Genomic DNA, 23,060 nt, shown 5'->3' with positions numbered 1-23,060 from the left:
AATAACGTTGCCTGGTGAATATGCCTGAGGTTTCACCGAACCCAGCGCAGGTGCTTCTTGTGGGCGCTTGGGAACCAGAAGAAGCAGAAGTGATGGCGTGGTTTGTATAGATTGGTTTGGTTTATTCGGGTTTAACGTCCCAAAGCAACTCAGGCTATGAGGGACGCCGTAGTGAAGGGCTCCGGAAATTTCGACCACCTGGGGTTCGAAATTTCCGGAGCCCTTCACTACGGGGTCCCGTAGTGAAGGGCTCACTGGCGTTTAGTTCTGAACTAAAACAAAGCAGGGCGACTGTCGCTTCACAAAGTTATAAACTTCACGATGAAGCAAGCGCGGCAGGTCAGCCGTGGTCAACACACTGTGATGTTGCAAGGGCCTTTAACGTCCCAAAGCGACTCAGGCTATGAGAGACGCTGTAGTGAAGGGCTCCGGAAATTTCGACCACCTGGGGTTCTTTAACGTGCTCTGACACCGCACAGCACACGGGACTCTAGGATTTCGCCTCCATCGAAATTCGACCGCCGAGCCGGGATCGAACTCGCGTCTTTCGGGTCAGCAGCCGACAACGCAGCGTGAGTATGATCACATTCCATATGTAAGCAATGAACGGGAAGGACTGGTGACTTCCTTTTGCAGTGTTTTCGGTGCCTCTATGATATCAAGGCAAAGTCTGGAGCGAAGTCTTTAGGGTTGATTGTGCTGAGGATTTCTTTCCTTCGGCAATAGACGATATGCGAAATGCGCAGCACCATCTCTCGGCGGTCCGAGAACTAAGTCCTCCATGTTGGAACGGTACAGAAAACGAAACCGCTGCCCAGCGTTGGGTTGAAACGGCTGCGCTTCGTTTGAAGAGTAAAATGCCGATGCAGTGTTGCGCTACCCTCTCCACTGTGAAAATACACTACGATGCGTGCCAGAACTAGGTGCGTTCTAGCTTTTCGCTTTTCTATTATATTACTCCGTCCCAACGTTTCAGTAACACAAAACGCCATGCGAGGTATCATTTTTCAGCACGCGGATCAGTGCGCAGCTTTCGCTTTCTGCGCTGATTTTTGACAAATCTCTCGAGGTGATTTGCGTTTAAATTAAGATAGGGACTACAGCCTTTGTTGTCTCTGATCAAAATTAGAAGCCGATTTCGTGCATTTATCAACTCTCCGGTCGGGCGTGAATATATATAGACGCATACTTGAACAACGTAATAGAGAAGGTAATTTTTTTTGAGCGGGCCAATCGTTCGTGCCGTGGCGAAATAAGTTCACTCGAAGAACCATATGCCGATTACTGCTTAGTTTGCTACGTGTTCAGTTAAGTTTTTCCCGTGTTCAATAGACGATGATGATGATGATGATGATGTAGCCTTCCCTTTGTAACGGGCGGGCGCCTACCAAAGGTGCCCTGGCTGGATAGATACACACATAAAAACACCAGTATCAAACGCGAAGCGGCAAACACACACGCGAATACCGACGAAACAGTACTGGTCTAATGTCGCACCAGCGTCCACCACTCTGTCAATCGGCGCTTCGTCGCTGCAACTGCCGCATGGTTTGCCGCATCCGCTGTGCAGCCCTCGTTCGAAGAACGGAAACCCAGCGCCTGCGGAAACGTAGCGCCCTCGTGCGGTGGCGTTGGCAGCTTCTCGCAGAGTAGGACGATGTGCTTCGTTGTTTCGTCGTGCTCTCCGCAGGCTCTGCACTGGGTGCATTCGACTGTAGTGTCGAAGCGCTTGCGGTACACAAGCGTTGGCATGGCACCCGCGCGTGCCTCGTGCCTCGATATGCGAAATGCGCAGCGCCATCTCTCGGCGCTCCGAGAACTAAGTCCTCCATGTTGGCACGGTACAGAAAACGAAACCGCTGCCCAGCGTTGGGTTAAAACGGCTGCGCTTCGTTTGAAAAGTAAAATGCCGATGCAGTGTTGCGCTACCCTCTCCACTGTGAAAAGACACTACGATGCGTGCCAGAACTAGGTGCGTTCAAGCTTTTCACTTTTCTATTTTTTTTACTCCGTCCCAACGTTTTAGTAACACAAAACGCCATGCTAGGTATCATGTGTCAGCACGCGGATCAGTGCGCAGCTTTCGCTTTCTGCGCTGATTTTTGACAAATCTCTCGAGGTGATCTGCGTTTAAATTAAGATAAGGACCGCAGCCTTTGTTGTCCCTGATCAAAATTAGAAGCCGATTTCGTGCATTTATAAACTCTCCGGTCGGGCGTGAATATATATAGACGCATACTTGAACAACGTAATAGAGAACGTAATTTTTTTGAGCGGGCCAATCGCTTGTGCCGTGGCGAAATAAGTTCACTCGAAGAACCATATGCCGATTACTGCTTAGTTTGCTACGTGTTCAGTTAAGTTTTTCCCGTGTTCAATTAGTTTTAAAAGGGCGAGCAAACTCTCTGGACCGTATACGCATATGTTATGCGCGTTAAGGAGTCTTTGTGAAGCAATACACCCTACGTATAAAAACTGAGGTGCGAATGGTTTATTTCTTGAGGATTCCTATACCTTCGATATATGCGGCGACGAAAATAAAAAAAAAAAGAAGCGAATAATATAGCTACTTTATTATGAAGGAGGGACGCATGTCTAAGCTAGAAAGTACGTGCAACAGTGTTCTGAAAACGCTTCAGGCCATCAGATTTTATTATCGTTGTGGCAAGCTCCAACAGCTTGCTTCGCAACAAAGCCATTTGTCCAAGTTTGGGAGTAAGCTAATTAAGTTTCGGAAGCAACCGAACATGCTAATGTCGCCCCTGCACACACAGCTTGACCAGCGTATCGAGTCCGTGCATGCATCTACAGCTGTAACATCTTTCTATAATCAAGCCGCCGCGGTGGCTCAGTGCTTATCTGAAAAAAAAAAGCTGCGTCTTTGCTTACAATATTTTGAATTATATGTGCATGCCTACTTTCCTCTTGTTAATGTCGACTGACTGCGTCTTAAGCAGGACGCGGTTTCAACGAATTGTGGCGAAAATCAACCGACGTCGGGCTCTGAAACGGTGACGTTGAAAACCGCGGATGCGCATTGCACATTACAGTAAAGGAATCGAATTACGCAGCTGGTCGAGGGTTTTGTGTGATTATACTGCAATGCACGAAGCTCCTGGCGTCGGCGCGAACGAAAGTTCGCACTGTCACAGAAGTTTGTCAACACACGTGCGCACTCACCGCAAAATAACCGCTCGCTACCCTACCAGATGAATTCGCGTCCACCTGGGAATAAAATAGCCATGATAATGCGTGATGCTTGAACTGGTGCTTTAATGCGAGCATTAAAACGACAACAGCACACGGTCACGGTTCGACTTTCCAACCCACTTTCGAGTGCGGATTATTGCGATCATCAGCGCCAGACTTCAAGTGAAGCTGAGGCTGCGGTAGGAGTAAGCTGGCGCTTATTGAAAGCACCTACATTTGGTCGAAGATCAGCTGTGAAAACAACGCAACAGCTGAAGCTTGCCTGTTGAAATTCCACTCGTAAGAAGAAAGTACGCATAGCAAAAGATGCACCAGCTCGACGAGCTCGACGAGCTCGACCGCGCAAAGATGGAAACCGGAAGTTGTGGGCGCGGTGTTGCCAGACCGCCAAGCAATTTCGCATATCGTCTATTGCTTTAGGTGAGGCGATCCACTCGGTGCATTGAACGAATACACTAACCGAACTTTTCAGTCTATATGAAATAGCATGCAGTGCAACAGCAGGCGTGAAATGGAATAGAAACACAACTGCATGGCGATAAAATAGCCCACGAAGAAAGACAAGAACAACGAAACAGCACAGCAACTCACTAGCGTAGTTTTATGCTTGTTAGACCCCTTCACCACCCTCAACCACCTCTGTCACGGAAACTGAGTTGCCCCAATTTTTTACACCATCCCATGTTTGCCGCCTGCAAATTGCAATACATGTAGTCACCGCCTGGCTATGGCAAATCCACCTTGTGGGTGTGTGCCATTTCGTGAGGTAAACAACAACAATAACAACAACAACAACAGCATCGCACTATCGCACTACATCGCATTGTCTCTCCAATTATAACCCTGTCCTTTGGCAGCTGCGGCTACCATATCCCCGTCGTCCGCCCACTCTTCCCTCTGTCACGCCCTGCTACGCTTCAGGGAAAAAAAAAACAGCGCTGAGACGAGGGACAAAGAAAGAAGAAGACAACAGGACCGGCGCTACGCTTGCCTTCTCTGCAATCATGCAATCAACACTGCTACCGCAGATTAGTCGCAAGCACCAGAACATTTAAGCTGCGGTGAAATTATGAATGTGAAAAAGGAAATGCAATCAATATTGCTACGTTGAAATCAAATTTAAAGACTCAGTGGGAAGGTGATGAATGTAAAGGAGAATGTGCAATTTATACTTCAACCGAAGATAGGTCGCAAGCAGCAGAATGTTTAAACTGCGGTGAAATCAAACTTAAAGACTCAAGGGGAAGGTGATGAATGTACAGGAAGAATGTGGAATTAACACTGCTTCCCAATTTTGGTAGCAAATGCCAGAACGCTAAGGCTACGCTGAACTGAAACTTAAAGACAGAATGGGAATGTGATAAAGGTAAAGGAGGAATGTGCAATCAATACTGCCACCGCAGATTGGTCGCAAACATCATCATCATCGCCAGACTGACTACGTCCACTGCAGGGCAAAGGTTCTCCCATGTCTCTGTACTTTGCCAGTTGTGGCCACCGTAACCCCACAAACTTCTTTATCTCATCCGCCCTCGTAACTTTCTGCCGTCTCCTGCTACGTTTGCCTTCTCTCGTAGTCCACTCCGTTACCCTTAAGGACCAGCGGTTATCTCGCCTTCGCATTACATGCCCTGCCCAAGCCCACTTCTTTCTCTTGATTTCGACTAGGATGTCATTAACCCGTGTTTGTTCCCTCACTCACTCCGCCCGCTTCCGGTCTCTTAACGTTACACCTATCATTTTTCTCTCCGTAGTCAGCTGCGTTGCCCCTAACTAAAGCTGAACCCTCTCTGTTAGCCTCCACGTTTCTGCCCCACAGGTGAGTACCGGTAAGATGCAGCTGTTGCTGACTTTTCTCTTGAGGGCCAGCCTTTGTCAATACGTTTCCAATACTGGCCCCATTACCTGTGTTCATGAAGACTTTAATACGAGTGAAATCAAGAGTGTAAAGGCTCTCTTTCTCTAACCGGAGAAGAGCTGACTGGTTGACGTGACCATCCGAGACCAACCAAGTTCACCAGTAGAGATGAGGGGATTGGGATAGCGGGGAAAGGGGATTGATGTTGCGCAATCTAAGAGAAGATGCTTCATCCTTGCATGGGGAATCTGAGGCCGAAGAACTGCTGCGTAAACGCTATCACTTTTGTATCCCCTATTAGAGCACTGCACGGGCCTGAATCTGGGGCCCGAGCCCTGCCCGGGCCCGAGACCTGAAGCCCGGCCCAGGCCCGCGGCTTCAAGCCCGGGCCCGGCCCACTTAATTATCGCTCTAGCGAGCCCGGCCCGGCCCGGCCCGTGAATCCCGGAGTGAAGCCCAGCCCGGCCCATTTCATAGTAACGCTTGAGGTATACTGCTCACTCTGAGCAAGTAGACTGCTACTAGACCGTTAAGAAACTGGCCGACAAAGGTTCTGAAACCACAGTTTGGCTTGCAGAAAGTTGGTTCTTTTTAACCCAGAAGGAAGTGAATTGATTAAGAATTGTGCTCGCCAGGTCCGTGTTTTGGACAGTGATCTCGTGCAGATGCGCAAAGATAAACTTGGAAGTTCCGAGAGCCAAATAAAAAGGGCTGCATACACGCGTAATAGAATACTTTGCATTCCCTCATGATTTTAATCAGTTATATTTTGCCGCCTGCAAAGTATAAACATTAAAGCTCCCATACAAGCAGTGATATATTTCTTTAGTGAACGCGATCTGACAGGTAGAACTCATAGCCGAACTGGTCGCCTTTCACCAGATACGAAAAGCTATAAGGATTGAATATTTCACGGTGTGTTTTTTAAGACTATAAGCGTCCTAAACTATATATGTTCTTCCCGAATGCATTTCTAATAGTGTATAGGTATCTTTTGGGATGACGAACCATCAATGGCCAATTAAGGCCGGTTGAATTTAACTCTTACTGCACCGCGACGTGGAAATAAGGAAAAAAAATTAGTCAATGAATAAAGCTTAGTTTTTTTCTCAGCGCGTACTATAACTGATAGCTCATCCGTGTAGCTGCTTCAATGCCGCAGTTGTGTACTTCACTCTGCAATAGTGAATGAAAAGTCGGACACCAGCCGTTTCTACGGACCCAAGCCCGGCTCGGGCCCGCAACTTCAGGCCCGGGCCCGGCCCAGGCCCGGCCCAGGCCCGGCAAAACAAATCGTGTCCCGGCCCGGCCCGGCCTGCGGGCCGGGCCGGGCCCGGGCTTTTGGGCTGGCCCGAGCCCGTGCAGTGCACTATCCCCTATCACTTGTTTATGTTTTGTAAATATTGCTATGGTCGAATTGTGGTTAAAGTATGCTGTTTTGTTTTTCCTCCGAAAGCCAGTGTTTTGTAAGGACGTCTTAATATATTGTGTAAAAATAATGGATGTGTGTTCTATTATGTAATGCTCTTCTTGATTTTTTGCAGCCAGCGGTGCCGCCTGTCAACCGGGTGGCGTGGTCTCGCCAGGCAATGTATGCCTTTTGCCACGTCACCCTGGACAACCTCCCCGTTGTCTTAAATAAATTCTGAATGAAGGAATGAATGAAAGAAACTGCCGGAACGGAATGATGAGTGCGAGAAGTGCAACGTGCCCGAGGGCCTGGTGCGAAGGATTCAATCGCCGGACGTGGATGTGGACGGATAATTTCCGAATTCGGCCGCTTGTAATGTTTTGTCTCCCTATGGTCGATATTCATTTATTTAGAAAACTATTTAGAAATAAAGAATTTTTTCGTAGAATGAAAGGCTTCACAATAACAATTAATATAACCGTAGATCACCCGACGGCAATCTTGCATTTCTTATATAACTTTTTTGCTGCCCATTCGTTTTTTATGGCAGTCTTAACTGCTCGATGCGATCGATGGAAACATTTTGAAAGACTTTTCTATATATGAGAAGAATGGATAGTTACCTTCAATAATTCCATAACAGTATCTTACAATCTTCAAAATTTTTCGCCGCCATGTGCCGCACAATCGCTCAATTCGCTCAGTCACTGGCATGTGAACCAGCCTTAAGAAACGAGCGACAAACGCATCTAAAGAAATTAAAGAACATGACTTACACTTGAATTGTATACAAGGCACTAGCTATGCGCAAGTTGTCACAGTTATGCGAAAACAAATATGAAAAGAATTTCTCAGAAACTTTAGTAAAGTTTGGTTTATTGGTTAATTGGGGTTTAACGTCCCAAAGCGACTGAGGCTATGAGGGACGCCGTAGTGAAGGGCTCCGGAAATTTTGACCACCTAGGGTTCTTTAACGTGCACTGACATCGCCCAGTACACAGGCCTTTAGAATTTCGCCTCCATCGAAATTCGGCCGCCGCGGCCGGGATCGAACCCGTGTCTTTCGGGTCAGCAGCCGAGCGCCGTAACCACTGAGCAACCGCGGCGGAGCAAACTCAAGCTTGTGGCATCCTAACAAACATTAAGAGCGACAAGTTGACTTCGAGGGATGATAACCCTTATAAAATGGTCTGTAGACAGTCTGTAGACTCCTTGCTGACTCTATTGACTTCCTATAGATATTGCTTTTTTTCTATTCATACTCTATAGACTGACTATATACAAAAGTTACTGAAAGTGTATGGCCATAGATCTATAGATCGTCTATAGACTGTCTATGGCATTTGTATGGTCTATAGACTGTTCTCGAGGATTTGTCTACAGACAGTCTATAGACTTTATAGACAGGAGTCTGTAGACACTCTATAGATTGTCTACAACTTTTTTGTAAGGGTATGGGGTAAGGTGAACGTAGCAGGAGGCGGCGCCTGATCAGATGTGGATATGCGATTCAAAAATATCCTGGTATACATATATAGTAGACACACTTGGTGCGTGACAGAGCTTACTGGATACCAGGGAGAGAGAGAGGTATTTACCCTGGAGCGGAAGTTACAAAATTCGTATTAATGATGATGGCGAAAAAGATTAACCTTCCACCATTATCCTTGACTTCATGGTGCAGAGACGGCTTTCGTTTTTCAAAAAGGAGGCGTACCTTCTCCCTCTAAAGGAGACACATACCGCCATGCTGCGTACATTCTTTCACGATGCAATTATGAAGAAAGCCAACTGTCACTAAACCCAAGCCAGGTATAGGGTATTTTTTTTGTGTGCGGTTGATCAATGAGAAATGAGCGGCGCAGTAATTTTTTACCCGAAGGATATTTTATAAAAAGGAAAGGAAGGCACAAAGCCTTGCAGTACTGGTCGAAACAGTGTGCTATTCCCTATGTGTGTTTTACCAGTGCGCGTGGTATGGTCGAAGCGGTGGTTGTTGCCTAAGCAGTACAGGTCTAGAAATATGTTGTTGTTGTTGTTGTTGTGACTGAGAGAAGGATGAAAAGGAAATTGCACGGGCCTGCTACTGGCTCCAGCCGAGCCACCACCGCTGCCATCGTGCGGACAGAGGAGAGTTAAAAGATCAGAGGAAAGAGAAACAGGAAAGAAAAGACGCGCGTCGCAGCAACAACTGCGTCCGCCGGAGCGGACGCTGCTCAAAAAACAGATAAGCGGCCGAAGCCGCGCTCGCCGAAGCGAGAACAGATTCTAACAGAAATATGTTTCTGAGTGGGGCCACAGTGTTTTTCATGGCAGCCCGGCTTGCGAGCAATGCTATTTTACTCTTCTATTTTTAATACCTAGCAGCAAAAGAAAATAAAAATGCTTGACGGCACGATGGAACACGTGTAGACTCTCGTTATCGTGAGCGGAACGCATGATAATACTGATATGCGGCAGAGAAAAAGCATGCTTTCGAACTACACTGAACGCGCATTCCGACAGGCTGTGAGCGGCATGTTATGACAATCCGACTGACAGGAGGCGCTGGCATGAAAATACTCGAGGGAATGCACGTGTAACTAGCCAGGGTCGAAAAACAAGTCTGGGTCCTTCTTTGTCTCAAGGACACTTGTCCGGCCTATAAATCTGTGGTCAGTACCCCGGCACAGCGCATAGGTTCTCTGTCGGTACCACGGCACAAGACCCACCATGAGACTTCTGCTCGCTTTACTGTCTCCGCTGCTTGCATTCGCCACAGAAGACGCCACCTGGAATTTCTACCAGGTATTTTAGAGGCTCTCTGTACACCATCTTCGTAACTATCCGAGTGACTTCACATTGCGTTCAATGTGAGAGAACGCTTTAGCAATGCGTGAAAAAAAGGAGGGATGTGTACACTTCTTTGCGCAATGATTGCCGTAATCTGGATTAGAGCTGCTTTGCCAAATATTGCCTAATCACAGCTAAGACTGCTTGCTTTACGTGACATGGAGCTCAGATATTCAGATGAAGGCAATAATGAAACCTTTTTAGACGTGTCTGATGGGAGGACTGATAGGCTGCAACGGCTAGGACGTCGTAAGTCCAGCGAACTGCATTTATAAATACCTGGAGTGGCGTTTTTCTGGAAAGCAGTGAAGAACGAAAAGTAAAAGTAGCCGTCTTATGTTTGCTTAAGTTGTGTTATCTTGTCGTATGTTGTAATGTTGTATGCTATGCTTTGCTGTGTTATGCAGTGTTGTGTTACGTTATGCTATTTTATTGCGATATGTTTTTATTTATTTATTTATTCAATACTGCAGGCCTTTACGGCCCAAGCAGGAGGGGCATACAAATGACATAAGTGTACAGAACGAAGTTAGCAAATAATAACTTCAAAACACTTGTTCTTTGGGCAATAGAACATGAGCAAAACAAGGACTAAACGAAAATGCAAACCGAGCTCTTCATTTGGGAAAGCCAAACATAAACAAACAGAAGTAAGTCAATGAATGAAATATGCAAAAATGAAATGTCAAACTCGCAGCAAGGCAAAAACACGATCAGTTTGGGCAACCAAAAAGCAGACAAGAAAAATATTCAAGAGCAATTCAAGGTTTCAATTGAATCAATGCTGGTTAGAAGAGGCAGAGGTACGTTTTTCCAACCTGTTATCGTGCGAGGAAAAAAAGAATATTTAAAAACATTAGTTCTGGTGCTGTATGGCGTTAGAGAGTCATCGTGTCGATGTCGTGTTCGGCGTGCCGTAAGTAGTGTTATGTACGGATCAGTATTGTATGAGGTCGAACATTTTAAAAAAGGAGATGGGCTATGAGAACAGCCATTGTGGAGGGCTCTGGATTAATTTCCGCCACCTGGGTTGACTTAAGGCTTAGCACAGCACACACGTGTTTTGGCATTTCGCCTCTATTGAAATGCGAACACAACAGCCAGGATCCGATTCCGTCACCTTAGGCCCGAAGCTTAACGTGATAGCCACCGCGGCAAGTAAATAAATTATCACCCCTGCCTGGCAGTAATTGCGCTTAATGGGTAACTACAGCAGTAAGCAAGTACGGATCGACGAGTCACACCAGCGCATGCGCATATTACGCCGTTCCACTATAGGCACATAAGAAGTGGCATCAAGACAATCCACACACACTGTGATCCATGGCCAGCAGAACAAATAAGGCGTCGTCTGCAAAGTATGACGCCTTCGATCAATGTGAACGGCTCTGTATCGTATTAAACAGTATATACTGTGCGGGCCTCAAGATCATAATACGAAGACTAGCAGATGTACCGCCAACTTCAAACCACTGTAAAAAAGTTGCAGATCGACTCAGATTTGTCTTCAAACGGCTTTGTTTAGGTAAAATTGATGAACGCTATAATTATCATGCATAAAATTACCTGGATGCATAATACGAGTCTGTCGTACCTCCGAACTTCACCACCATTGCAAACATCGGAATTTTGGGAGGCACACCCGCACACCTATACAGAATATAGCATTCCAGCGTAGCATATACTCGCCCCGAAGCGCACTGCCGGAGGGGTGGTCATTTGTGGCGCTGTGGAAAACAACCGTGAACGTTTCAGTAAAATCTGATGAGGTAAAAATAATAGCGGAGTGGTGCTTTAAGTGTCGCCCAAGTTATCTGAAGCTATTCTGTGACGTACGTTCGTCCTTTTGCCCCTTCACGTCGGCGCAATGTTTTAGTTCACCCCCCCCCCTATACACACACACACCTTACGTATGCTACTGAGTGGAGGTCATCTTTGTCCTCGCAGATTAAAGAGTGTGCGCACAGGACCTGAAGATGTAATTTTCTCTGAGCGTTGGCTCTGATTTATACGTAGTCCGAACAGCTGGCCAGCTTAAACTTTGCAGTTGAGACAGCGTGACGGTTGCTTGGGAACAGAGCTCAGCCGCTTCCTGATAGGCCTCGAGGATACATTAAGGCCCCCATTAACCCTCCTGGAATGGCGACACGTGTCGTGAGTTCAGAATGACGTAGGTGGGAGAGCGTAGGTTAAATTCCATGTCGCTTAGAGTGAAATGCAGGCACGTTTCTACCTGCATTTTCGCATGAATTTATGCACGCATTTTATGCATTTCAAACCAACTTCAGAAACGCATATCTGCATTTGTAAGACAGAAGTATATTTTTGTGTAAACCTCATCATTTTTTGAGTCAGCGAAAAAAAAAATGGCTGAGGCTTAGCTAAGGTTAAGCCTAGTCAGATGCGAAGCATATTGATGGCTAGGCTTGGTAATACATGGCTTTCCTTGGTTGAATACTTGGTCATTTTAATACAACCACTAGAAGCCTTCGTCGTGGGGGAAGACAACGGCATGGCTACAGCGGAACGCCGACTAACCCCGAGACGCGCGTAGGGTGAGCGCCTGGATTGCCACGGAAGCCGCGTCCGCCTGCCCGGTGGAGCGAGCGTTTCACCTACACCGAGTGTGAACGCGCGTTCGAAATGCGCGGGAATGCCGCTCGAGGACATTCCGGCGTCTTTGCGATGGCATCGTTCTCCCTCTCCCAGCGCGTGACGGCGATCTGTCGTGACGTCATCGTGTCACGTGGTGTGGCATCATCGTGTCGCGTAATTTGGAGGCGCACAACCACAGCGACGGCGCGAGGTGGGCCCCCGTTTCTCCACTGTCGTGACGTCATCGTGTCACGTGGTGTGGCATCATCGTGTCGCGTAATTTGGAGGCGCACAACCACAGCGACGGCGCGAGGTGGGCCCCCGTTTCTCCACTGTCGTGACGTCATCGTGTCACGTGGTGTGGCATCATCGTGTCACGTAATTTGGAGGCGCACAACCACAGCAACGGCGCGAGGTGGGCCCCCGTTTCTCTACTGTCGTGACGTCATCGTGTCACGTGGTGTGACGTCATGTATCACGTGATTTGGAGGCGCATAACCACGGTGAAGGGCTGAAGTGGTAGCTAAAGTAGTATGCTTCGCATAAAATGGATGTGGTTTAGCTCTCGTGAAACCTGGAGTGACGCGATAGCTGAAGCTGGCTGAGTGGAACTCGCTGAGTTGAACTGCAAAGTCAGCCTTTCGCCGCTGCGTTTCGCTGTGCGTTCCTTCTTCATCTTAGTCCCTAGACGTGGATTCAGAGTTACTAATTTCCTTTCCTCAAATTCATTTTCTTCATTACGGCCGCTTTTTCTCTTTCTTCTTTCACTCCCACTTCCCCCTTCCTCTACAAACAGATGACGGGTGTCCACCGAGATATGCGAGACAGTTACTGCGTAACTTCGTTTCCTCAAATACAATTTTCCTTTTCTTCATTACGGCCCCTCTTTCTTCATTCACTCCCACTTCGTCCCTTCCTGTACGGTGCTGTTCGGGTGCCCACCGAGATGACAGAGATTTATTGCGTCATTAATAAGCGAGCTACAGGACATGACTACGCTTAGGCTTCGGTGTGGTTAACCGATGTAATGCTACTGAGATTTACCTGGGTAATCTCTTACGTCATCAAACGGATGACGGGTGTCCACCGAGAAATGCGAGACAGTTACCGCGTGATTTCCTTTCCTCAAATACAATTTTCTTCATGGGGGGGGGGGGGGGGGGCGGGGGGGGGGGGGGGCTCTTTCTGTTTCTTCTTTCACTCCCACTTCCTTCCTTCGTCTACAAACGAATGACGGGTGTCCATCGAGGTATGCGAGACAGTTACTGCGTAATTTGCTTTCCTCAAATAGAATTTTCATTTTCTTCATTACGGCCCCTCTTTCTTCATTCACTCCCACTTCCTCCCTTCCTGTGCGGTGCGGTTCGGGTGTCCACCGAGATGACAGATAATTACTGCGTCATTAATCAGCGAGCTACAGGACGTGACTACGCTTAGGCTTCGGTGTGGTTAACCGATGTAATGCTACTGAGATTTACTTGGGTAATCTCTTACGTCATCAAACGGATGACGGGTGACCACCAAGATATGCGAGGCAGTTACTGCGCAATTTCCTTTCCTCAAATACACTTTTCCTTTTCTTCATTACGGCCCCTCTTTCTTCTTTCACTCCCACTTCCTCCCTTCCTGTACGGTGCGGTTCGGGTGTCCGCCGCGATGACAGAGAATTACTCCGTCATTAATCAGCGAGCTGCAGGACATGACTACGCTTAGGCTTCGGTGTGGTTAATCGTTGTAATGCTACTGAGATTTACTTGGGTAATCTCTTACGTCATCAAACGCATCACGGGTGTCCACCGAGATATGTGAGACAGTTACCGCGTGATTTCCTTTCCTCAACTACAATTTTCTTCATTACGGGTCATCTTTTTATTTCTTCTTTCACTCCCACTTCCTCTGCAAACGGATGGCGGGTGTCCACCGAGAAATGCGAGACAGTTACTGCGCAATTTCCTTTCCTCAAATTCATTTCCTTCATTACGGCCCCTCTTTCTCTTTCACTCCCACTTCCTTCCTTCCTCTACAAACGGATGACGGGTGTCCACTGCAGCCGCGGGCACACGGCCGAGGTGCGACCACGCTCGACCAGGCGAAGTGGCTGACGTAGTGAAGCTATCGTTTCAGAAGGCCAATGAAGAACAAAGCTCTAGGAGTGGTTGCTACTCTTGTTCAGGCTTGGTCCGGGCACAGAGTTCCATTAGATGAACAATCATTCTGCCGAAGTGATCTGACGGAACGACAGATTCACAATGTTTTTTCGTCAAGCTTGGTTTTTATGGGGTTTAACGTCCCAAAGCGACTGAGGCTATGAGAGACGCCGTAGTGAAGGGCTCCGGAAATTTCGACCACCTGGGGTTCTTTAACGTGCACTGACATCGCACAGTACACGGGCCTCTAGAATTTCTCCTCCAAAGAAATTCCAGCCGCCGCGGCCGGGATCGAACCCGCGTCATTCGGGTCAGCAGCCGAGCACCATAACCGCTGAGCCACCGCGGCGGCATTTTGTCATGCGCGTTTTCCAAAGGCTGTGTAGTGCAGTCAGAAATGACGTATCTAAGGGTTCATCGGCAAATGGCAGTGCAATGAGATATAGTACAAAATGCGGTGACATATTTTTATTTTACAATGTCCATTGCAAGATATCCCAGAACAGTGTTGCATCTCTGATATAAATGAAACAATGCTGAATAGTTTTTCCAACATTACAAAGGTGGCGATTTACCGTGGACACCAAAATAACTTTTTCAACCATTATTTCAGGGGCAATTTCTTGCTATGTAACTTATAGAATAATGTCTTGGTATAAGGCGAGAAGGGTATTTTACATACTCTTTTGAGTTACGTCATGTCCCGTTAAACCAAAATACACCTTGCGGTACATGGCCGTAGGGAGAGCATACAAATTAAATCCTTCTACAACTGTTTCCTCAAAACTGAAAACAGGAACTCAAGCAGGAACCTGCTTCCTAGGTTGCTCTCTGTGCACCACCTGCGAGATTCATGCTGGTTATTTTTCGCTCAGAACGCCGAGAACGTCGACGCCGGATAGCTGGGTAAACGGGGCCTATAACGCTACTTCGTTAGGATATCAACGCAGTCTGTATCACGTCCGGCCTCGGCTTTTGAAGCCACTCATTCGTCCTGCACGGTTTCAAACGCTGCCGTTTCTACCGTTCTGGTGCGCAGGAATCGCGGTCGAGGCCCATCCTGATGTATGAGTGCTACCGCACTGGTGCCTCTATTCAAGAGGCGAGGACAGTGAACTTCACCATCTTGTTCGACTGTACTACTACTCCCGACGATGCCTGCGCCATCACCGCGTGGACGGCTCAAGACGACCAGCCCGACAGCTACACACAGTGGGTGATCTTCGCCGTGCATGTTGCCCTGGGCCACTAAAAACTCAGCTGCATCTAGCTACACGTACAGTGCTGTAACGATAGTGCTGTAAATGATAGTTGTAACGAGAAGAGACCGGACGCGGGCAGAGTGGGTGAGGGATCAAACGCGAGTTAATGGCATGCTAGTCGAAATCACAAGGAAAAAATGAGCTTGGGCAGGAGATGTAATGTGAAGGCAAGATAACCGCCGGTCCCTTTTTAAAGGTAACGAAGTGGATTCCAAGAGAAGGCAAGTGTAGCAGGAGGCGGCAGAAATTAGGTGGGCGGGTGAGATTACAAAATTTGCAGGGATTCGGTGGCCACAGCTGGCAAAGGACCGGGTTAATTGAAGAGACATGGGAGAGGCCTTTACCCTGCAGTGGGCGTAGTCAGGTTGATGATGATGATAGTGCTGCGGAATCTGGGACAAAGCAGGAACATCAACAAGCGGGCAACTCTGCATATTGGAGCGAGCAGGGGGCCAGACAATGTATAGAAGGTTGCTTTTTTTTCGCCAAGACGGGGACAATAGACATATATAGTTGATAACTACAGTTACCGGTATGTATTCTCCTCCTGGCGAAACTAATTGGTCGCTCTCATCCTTATGTTTCATATACGTAATTTAGCTATCTCTACTTATTAAATCAAACCTATTTTTCAAAGCGTCTCGGATCTCGGAAGTGGAGCAGTGGAGAGCAGTAAACTCTACAAGAACACTCCCAACCTCCTCCCTGTCTTGCATATACCGACGGCAAATATTGTCAATGGTGTCGAATTTAGGCCTGTAGCATTTCGTTCTCAGACACAATGGTCGAGACTCAGAATGTTAAACACTTCCCTTGCAACTGCCCAAACAAGCTACGCTTTCTATAGCACGATTAGACATTCTGATAATTAGGCATTTTAAGCCGGTTTGTCTAACATTTTTCTCTTTTCGATGGCTGATTTCCCAAATCTCGTAATGCCTGCCTCAAGGTTACCTGAAAGTTCTATCCTTCCCCTTGCCATCTATATTGTTTATTCGAAGTTGGGTAGAACGGTACCTGTTGGGACCACCTAGTAGAGGTCTGCACGGGTTCGGACCGGCCCAAAAGCCCGTGCCTGTTTCGCCGGGCCTGGGCTTGAAGTTGTGGGCTCGGCATGGACCCCAGCTCACACAAAATGGGCCTCTCTCTGGCTTTTGCTTCAGTTTTGCAAAATTTAGTACACTAGGGGTGTTTTAACAGTCACACGGATGACACAGGGTCACGATGTAGGCTTAAAAAGAAAGGAGAGGCTCGAATGACTGAGCGTACTAACAGCGAAGACTGCAGTGTACATTAGAGTGTTCAAAGGAGTGAAAGTGAGATAAGTGATTTCTTCATCAAGTGCAATATTGTACCCGTACCATCTGCGGTTTTTGTTGATGATACCGGGTGGTGCCCATAGTCTTACCTCGGCTTGTTATTTTCCTTTTTTTGCCTGCAGGAGCCTGCTCATATACTCATACGACGATGAGACTGACGCGTTGGTTATAGAGCGGGAAGGTGAGACTCAAACATTTCCTCTAATATTTTACAAAATAGGCACTTGATAGATAATTTAACAAAACTTCTGTTTGGGCTAGATGGTGCATAGCTTATTTTGAAATGAATTTAAGCGCACAAGATAAGCTATGCACCATTTCATTTCAAAAGAAGCTATGCACCATCTAGCCCAAACAAAAGTTTTGTTAAATTATCTATCCAAATATTAGCGCCTGTCTTGTGTGTTTCCTCTTCTTGTGTGTGTGTTCATGTGCGCTTAAATTGATTTTAAAATAAGGCACTTGATAAATACAAGAAATCTTTTGCACCATTAGCGCATATCGAGTAAGGACCAAACTCTGAAACCTACTTGGCCGCAGTAAGGAAACCTTCGTTGTGCTGAGGACGCCTCATGTCAGACTGAAAGCTCGCTTACTGAGAAGCTCTCAGTGAAGATTTTTTGTCGCTTCCACGACGTAAGATAGCTGGGAGCTACCTTCATGCGTCCTTTTATCGCCCCTGGTCCTTGGACGTGCGCTTAAACTCACTCCTCGCTTGCGCATACGTACTGGCGCTGGTTGCTGGCAGGTGGCGTGAACGCAGACGGAAGATAACGGCTTCGTTACAGTGAACTAGTCCCTTCTAGTTCACTGTAGGTGCGTGGGAGGATTCTGGAGTGCCATTGTTGCTAGACCACATCGCGTTTTACGCCCGTTCGGTTCGATTTCTCACGTTGAGTAAACAAAATTGGCGGAAAGTGTCCATGCGTCAGTGTAGTAGCACTTGTATGAAGAACTTATTTTTTATTGTACACAGGTGTTCGCGTAAAACTTATGACGAGTTCCCTCGACGCCAAACTTACACAACCATCAAAAGTAAATGCAAGGCGATCCTGTCGAAAAAAAAATTGATTTCTTTGTGGCGATTTATTGGTGCACGGTGTAATTCGCTGAATCACAATTATGTTGTATATATCTATTCAAGGCTGCACGAAATGAGGGCTACAGACTAAATTCTTTCCCTAATGTTTCCTTAGTTACTTTTAACAGCACCTTACGTCATCAGTTTCTTACGTGAGGACGGGTACGGGTAGGTTTTAGAGTATGCTTTCTTCCTCCGTCGATAATTCACTGTAAGGGGGCCTCACGTAAGGTTAGGAAGCTGTAGAAGGAAAGTAATGTTTCAGTGGAGCGTCGATAGAGGCCAAAAATGCCCTAGCTGCTCCAATCACGCAGGTAATACCAATGAATACCTTTGACAAAACGGACACTTGGTAGAATTGCTTCAGTTTCTGCTCACGCCAGATAGGACGCTGCGCGAACGTGCTGAAATTTGGCACTTCATTTCAGGCTTCAACGAGCTCATGGACGTGGTGATGGAACCTTATAACGGATTGGCCTACTACCTTGTGCTGTGTAAGTGGCACACATCTGATGTTTTAAAATTTTGAACAAGCAAGTCAAGACCTGCAGACATGGCTGAGGAACCTTCGCTAATTTCACTTTGCAACATTTATATCAATACGCGTGACAATAAGCTTGCCTCGAGCAATACAACAAGGACATTACGCACAAGGACATACCCAGCAGCGTTTAGTAGCCAGATTTATTCGGAGTTTTGCTCACACCTTCAGTAATATGGTACAACGTCTACTGTGCCGCATTTTTCTTCGTGAATGTATCTGAAAAAAACTTTTTCATATGAAAGCATTTCTAGGCTATGTCGTTGGGGTCGTATCACCAAAACCTGTCCGCGTCAGTTTTCACGTTCTCATAAAAGGTAGGACCAAGCCAGTGGTTTTAATCTAAAGAGGATGATGCGAGGATGGTGCGCAAAAATATTACGTCTATAAGGTTATTAGTTAGTTAATTAGAGTAAAAAATGATGAAAAAATGTGGAAATAACTCAGACGTCGATGTGGTGAGGGGACCGGAAAACAGCCGTGGTGGTAAAGTAGTGCGAAGTAGGCAAAAGAGTGAAGATAAAGTTTGAAATCAGTTGGAATGTATTTGATGAGTGATAATTCGTCACTCATTAAGCACCAGAATGTCTTCTAGAAGAGGTCGGCTCTTGCTTCCTATAATGCACACTAATTATGGTCGCCAAACCCTAGAATTTATGGGTACTCATTTGGTAGAATAGTCTCAATTATAACGCTCAAATTTCGCCTACTCTTCACGCTTTTTAAAAACAATTAAAACTTTTTGTAGTGAATCCATCCTAGTCTATATTCTTTAGTGCTTTGCTAGCCGTTTTAGTCTAAAAATAAAATTTGTTTCCTTGATGTTTTTCGTTAGTGTTCAGTACCTACTCCTCTAATATATTTACTGCTGAATGTTTAAGCTATTTATTGCTGTCGTCTACACGATATGTGTTAGTTTACAGTGGTTGGGGCAAATAAACAAATTTTGTTGTGTCCCTGAAGTTGTGCGTTCGTATTTCATGCTTTATACAAAATAAACTTTCAGAACTAACATGCTTTCAAGCGGCGTGCGAAATAAGCTATCACGCAAGCAACGACACAAGTTTCGCTAGCGATACCTTTCACCTCTGCAAAAACACCGGGAAGTTTTTTGGCATCTAGTGAAATTTTAGCGTAGTTCTCATGTGGCAATGTCACTGCCATCGCATGCTCCCCTTACAAAAACTTCTTTAGACAGTCTATTGACTGTCTATAGAGACTGCCTATAGAGGCTGTCTATAGAGATTCTAGAGACTCTGTATAGACAAATCCCAGAGCACAGTGTATAGGCAATACAAATTCTATACACAGTCCATAGAGAATCAATAGATATATGGCCACACATTTTTAGTAGACTTTTGTCTATAGAAAGTCTATAGACTATGAATAGACAAAAGTAAATATTGATAGCAAGGCAATGGAGTCTATGAGAAGTCTATAGACTGTATATAGATCATTTTTATAAGAGTCCTTTCATAATAACTCCTGAACTAAGAAGGATTCACTCGTGTTATATATCCGGGTGCTTTGCAGCCGTCACCAGCGAGGAGAACCGTGAGTTACGCAAGATCTACGACGAGGAGCCAACCTGTGGCAACGCGGTTGCCCTGTTCCAGAGCTTGAACCCTGGAGCGCAGGACGGTTTCATGTTCTCGCGAGACGTGGATGAGCCGAGCCGCACTTGCGAGAGGTCCCTGATGTGCGCCTGAGCCATCCGCTGCTCGAGAAAAGAAAAGGCGGTCTATATCGGCTGCTTGGCATCGTTTTAATAAAGATTGTGCATACCGTAAAAGAATGTTGCTTGGTGAGCATGCCTCAGGTTTCACGGAACCCTGCGCAAGAGCTTCTTGTGGGCGCTTGGGAAGCAGAAGAGGCCGAGGTGACTGCGGGGTTTGTATAGAGCTGAAGTTTGATTCTAAAGTAAAACTTAGTAGGGCGATTTTCACTTCACAAAGTTACAAGCTTCACGTTGTCAATACCGTGTGAGCATGATGATATTCTATACCCGAAAAATGAACGGGAATGACCAGTGACTTCGCAGTTTGTCTGTGGATATCAAGGATAAGTCTGGACAGAAGTCTTTAGGGTTCGTGCTGAGGATGAGCTTCCATCGGCATTGCCTGTAGATGAGGCGATGAACTTGGTGCAATGGACGAATACACTAACTGAACTTTTCAATCAATGTGAAATAGCACACAGCGAGGCAGCGCGCGTGAAATGCAATAGCAACAGAGCAACTCCCTCGCGTAATGTTAAGCTTGCTAAGCTTGCTAATGTTAAGCTTGCCCAACAAATGCTTTTGTCGAACTTCACCGTTCGACCACGTCCCTACGTGGCACTAGCTTTAATTCAGGACGTACTACATACGCCGCCAGGAACGAGGGTGGCGCTGGTGAACTGTCTCAAAGTTAGGTTACAGTACTCATAAATAACCCCCGAAAGAGCAGATTGGACACCTTGCACCGTAGCTGAGTTTGTAGAGCACCGGACGCGAAATGCGGAGGTCGTGGATTCAGATGTTGTTGTTGTTGTTAGCCTTTGAAAAGGAAAATGAAAACTACAAATTAACCACAGCTGCACGCAACACTAACTCTTCTAGTACGCTGTAGCAAGCGTGTAGTGTATTGCGGATAAATCCTTCCTTTCATGCACATTCGCATATTTAAAGAAAAAAACAACAACTATAGAATCTTGCGAAACTGCAGCGGCCAAATATGAGCCCCATTTTCAAGGCGGATCAATTGACAGAATTGCGAAGCGTCTCGCCATGAGCAACCGCAAGGCTTTTCTCGTTTTTTTGCGGGTATCACGCAGTTCAGCTTCTGTAGAAGGCACGCTGTGCTGCTCTCCGGTGCCTTTTCGAGGCTACGATAGCTGGGCGCTACGGGACGCGGAACTGCAGCACTTTGTCTTTGATTCCCTGCATTCGCTCGAACGGCGCACCGCACACGCCAGTCGGGTCGTCCATTTCGACGTTGTACGCCGCCACTCCGATCATTCGCTTGGATATGGCCAGTTGCTCCATCCTTCGGAGAGCCTGCGTTCCAAGAACGGCGCGGAAAATTGAAGGCGGCCGGTCAGTTCTCGGTGCATACGGAGGATTAAGCTCAGCTAACACAAACTTTTTCGGGACAAAGTTGAAGTGCTTGGCAGCACGCGCGAAGTTACGGAGGTTAATTGGGGGGTTAGGGAACGCGATTACAGGGGCCCTGTGGATAACGCTTCGGCTTTGGCTTTGCCGCCAGCATGACGCACAAGGCACAGGCTAGGACGGGCACATCCGAAGCCAGAAATACAATTGAGGGCCCTAAAAGAACCCCTCTTAAAAAAAAAATATGTACCCAGAATATACCGCCTAAGTAAACACAGAAATGTGAAAAAAAAGAAAGAGTAGAACTCTTGCCCAGACTTGAACGAAGGCCTCCCGAGAAGACAATGCAATTTTCATGATATTGGAGGTTTATATTGTCTTTGTCAACAGCAGCTAGAAATCCGAAGCAGTACGATACGTAAATCTAATCAGGAAAGTCAGCAGAGTCGACGCCGCGAAGTCCCTGTAGTTCCTGGCTTGGCAGCCTAAGCTAATTCGACATTGCCTCAAGATGGGAAACTCCGACAAAGCCCACAATGTCGCTGGAAGCGGTACCTTTACTGTTTCTGGAAGGATGCTACTTGAGCGCCGAGCGCAAAGCCTGGCGAAACACACTGGCGCTGGTTATAGCTGCGTGCTGTTCAAGAAAGCACGGAGAAGCGAAGGCCGTATGACCTTGACGCTGGCTGCCTTGTATGGAACCGAGCCCTCGTCACCAGTCGTATCATGTATTCTTTCCCATACAAGAACTTAACGCAACAGGACGCCAAGAAGATTAACATGCTGATTGGGAAAGCCTTCAAAATCGCCCTGGAACAACCCCCCTAGGGACCTATACCGTCTGGCTGCCTGCCATAAGGGGTTGAAACTCATTCCAAGAATGTACACAAGCTCACTTAGCAAGTCAGTATGAAACACTATCACACAAACTGCAACAACGGTCCTCACATACCTGCGAATAACCACTCCAGGCTGAAGACAAGGCACAACTTCCATCCCCACGCACATCTTAGAACTCACCCACGTGGCCCCTATACAAACATGCACCCAGACCTAAAGACGAAGGTACGGCTCTCATGAAGACGCAGGAGCCGGCGATGGAGTAGCGACAGCTGTACGGTCTTCAACGTGTGCTGTGTGTTGTGTCGAATGAGGCCAGATAACGGGACGAAGATGCCTTACTGGAGTGGTGCAGCCTTCTCATGTAAAAGAAGCGCGGGGAGGAAGGACGGGTGGTGACTGTCGACCCCAAGGACAAGTCCAGTACGTGTGCCCTCTGTGAGAATAATCACGGCTTACCTGGCAAAGTAGAATGCCCCGCCGCTCAGTAACATGAGAGCCCCAGACAGGCTGGCGTGGTTTTAAAAGACTAAGGAATTGTGGAGAAAGTGAAGCTGACCTGCATCAAACGACTACTGTGATATGAAGACAAGGAGGAAACTAACTGCAAACTGAGCTAGATCAGGTTAAAAAAATGAAACACTGCTATCGCCTCCACAGGTCTTTTTCCCAAGGAACTGCGTTGGCGTCAATGTTTTTGTCTCTGCGAACCTTCAAGGCTTGACCATTTGCCATTCGCCTGCAATTAACGATTGTAAAGTCCATATTTGTCTCGAATTGGATTCTGGGAAAAATATTTCATTTGAAATCCGCGTCTCTCACGAATAAATGCATCTTTTTCTGGGTTAACAAACTTAACATTTCCACAAAAAG

General features: G+C 46.8%; 2 protein-coding genes across 2 annotated transcripts in view; one reads left to right on the top strand and one right to left on the bottom strand.

Moving 5' to 3' along the window:
• The first annotated feature begins 9,143 nt into the window (after positions 1–9,143).
• Positions 9,144–20,045, top strand: LOC149366522 (uncharacterized). Its single transcript, XM_089561759.1, has 5 exons — positions 9,144–9,266; positions 15,093–15,265; positions 16,757–16,815; positions 18,144–18,209; positions 19,790–20,045. The coding sequence occupies exons 1-5, from the start codon at positions 9,192–9,194 to the stop codon at positions 19,963–19,965; spliced, it is 549 nt and encodes a 182-aa protein (XP_089417885.1). The 5' UTR covers positions 9,144–9,191; the 3' UTR covers positions 19,966–20,045.
• Positions 20,046–21,137: 1,092 nt separating this feature from the next.
• LOC149366521 (uncharacterized) overlaps positions 21,138–23,060 on the bottom strand; it is a 60,464-nt gene continuing 58,541 nt past the window's right edge. Inside the window, exon 13 of the mRNA XM_089571189.1 lies at positions 21,138–21,176. Coding sequence (XP_089427315.1) covers positions 21,138–21,176 — 39 coding nt within the window. The remainder of the gene's footprint in view (positions 21,177–23,060) is intronic.

The sequence above is a fragment of the Amblyomma mixtum genome, chromosome 1, assembly GCF_055824585.1.
Source record: "Amblyomma mixtum isolate Tamu chromosome 1, ASM5582458v1, whole genome shotgun sequence".
Classification (NCBI taxonomy): domain Eukaryota; kingdom Metazoa; phylum Arthropoda; class Arachnida; order Ixodida; family Ixodidae; genus Amblyomma; species Amblyomma mixtum.
This window is presented reverse-complemented; position numbering and strand designations above follow the sequence as displayed.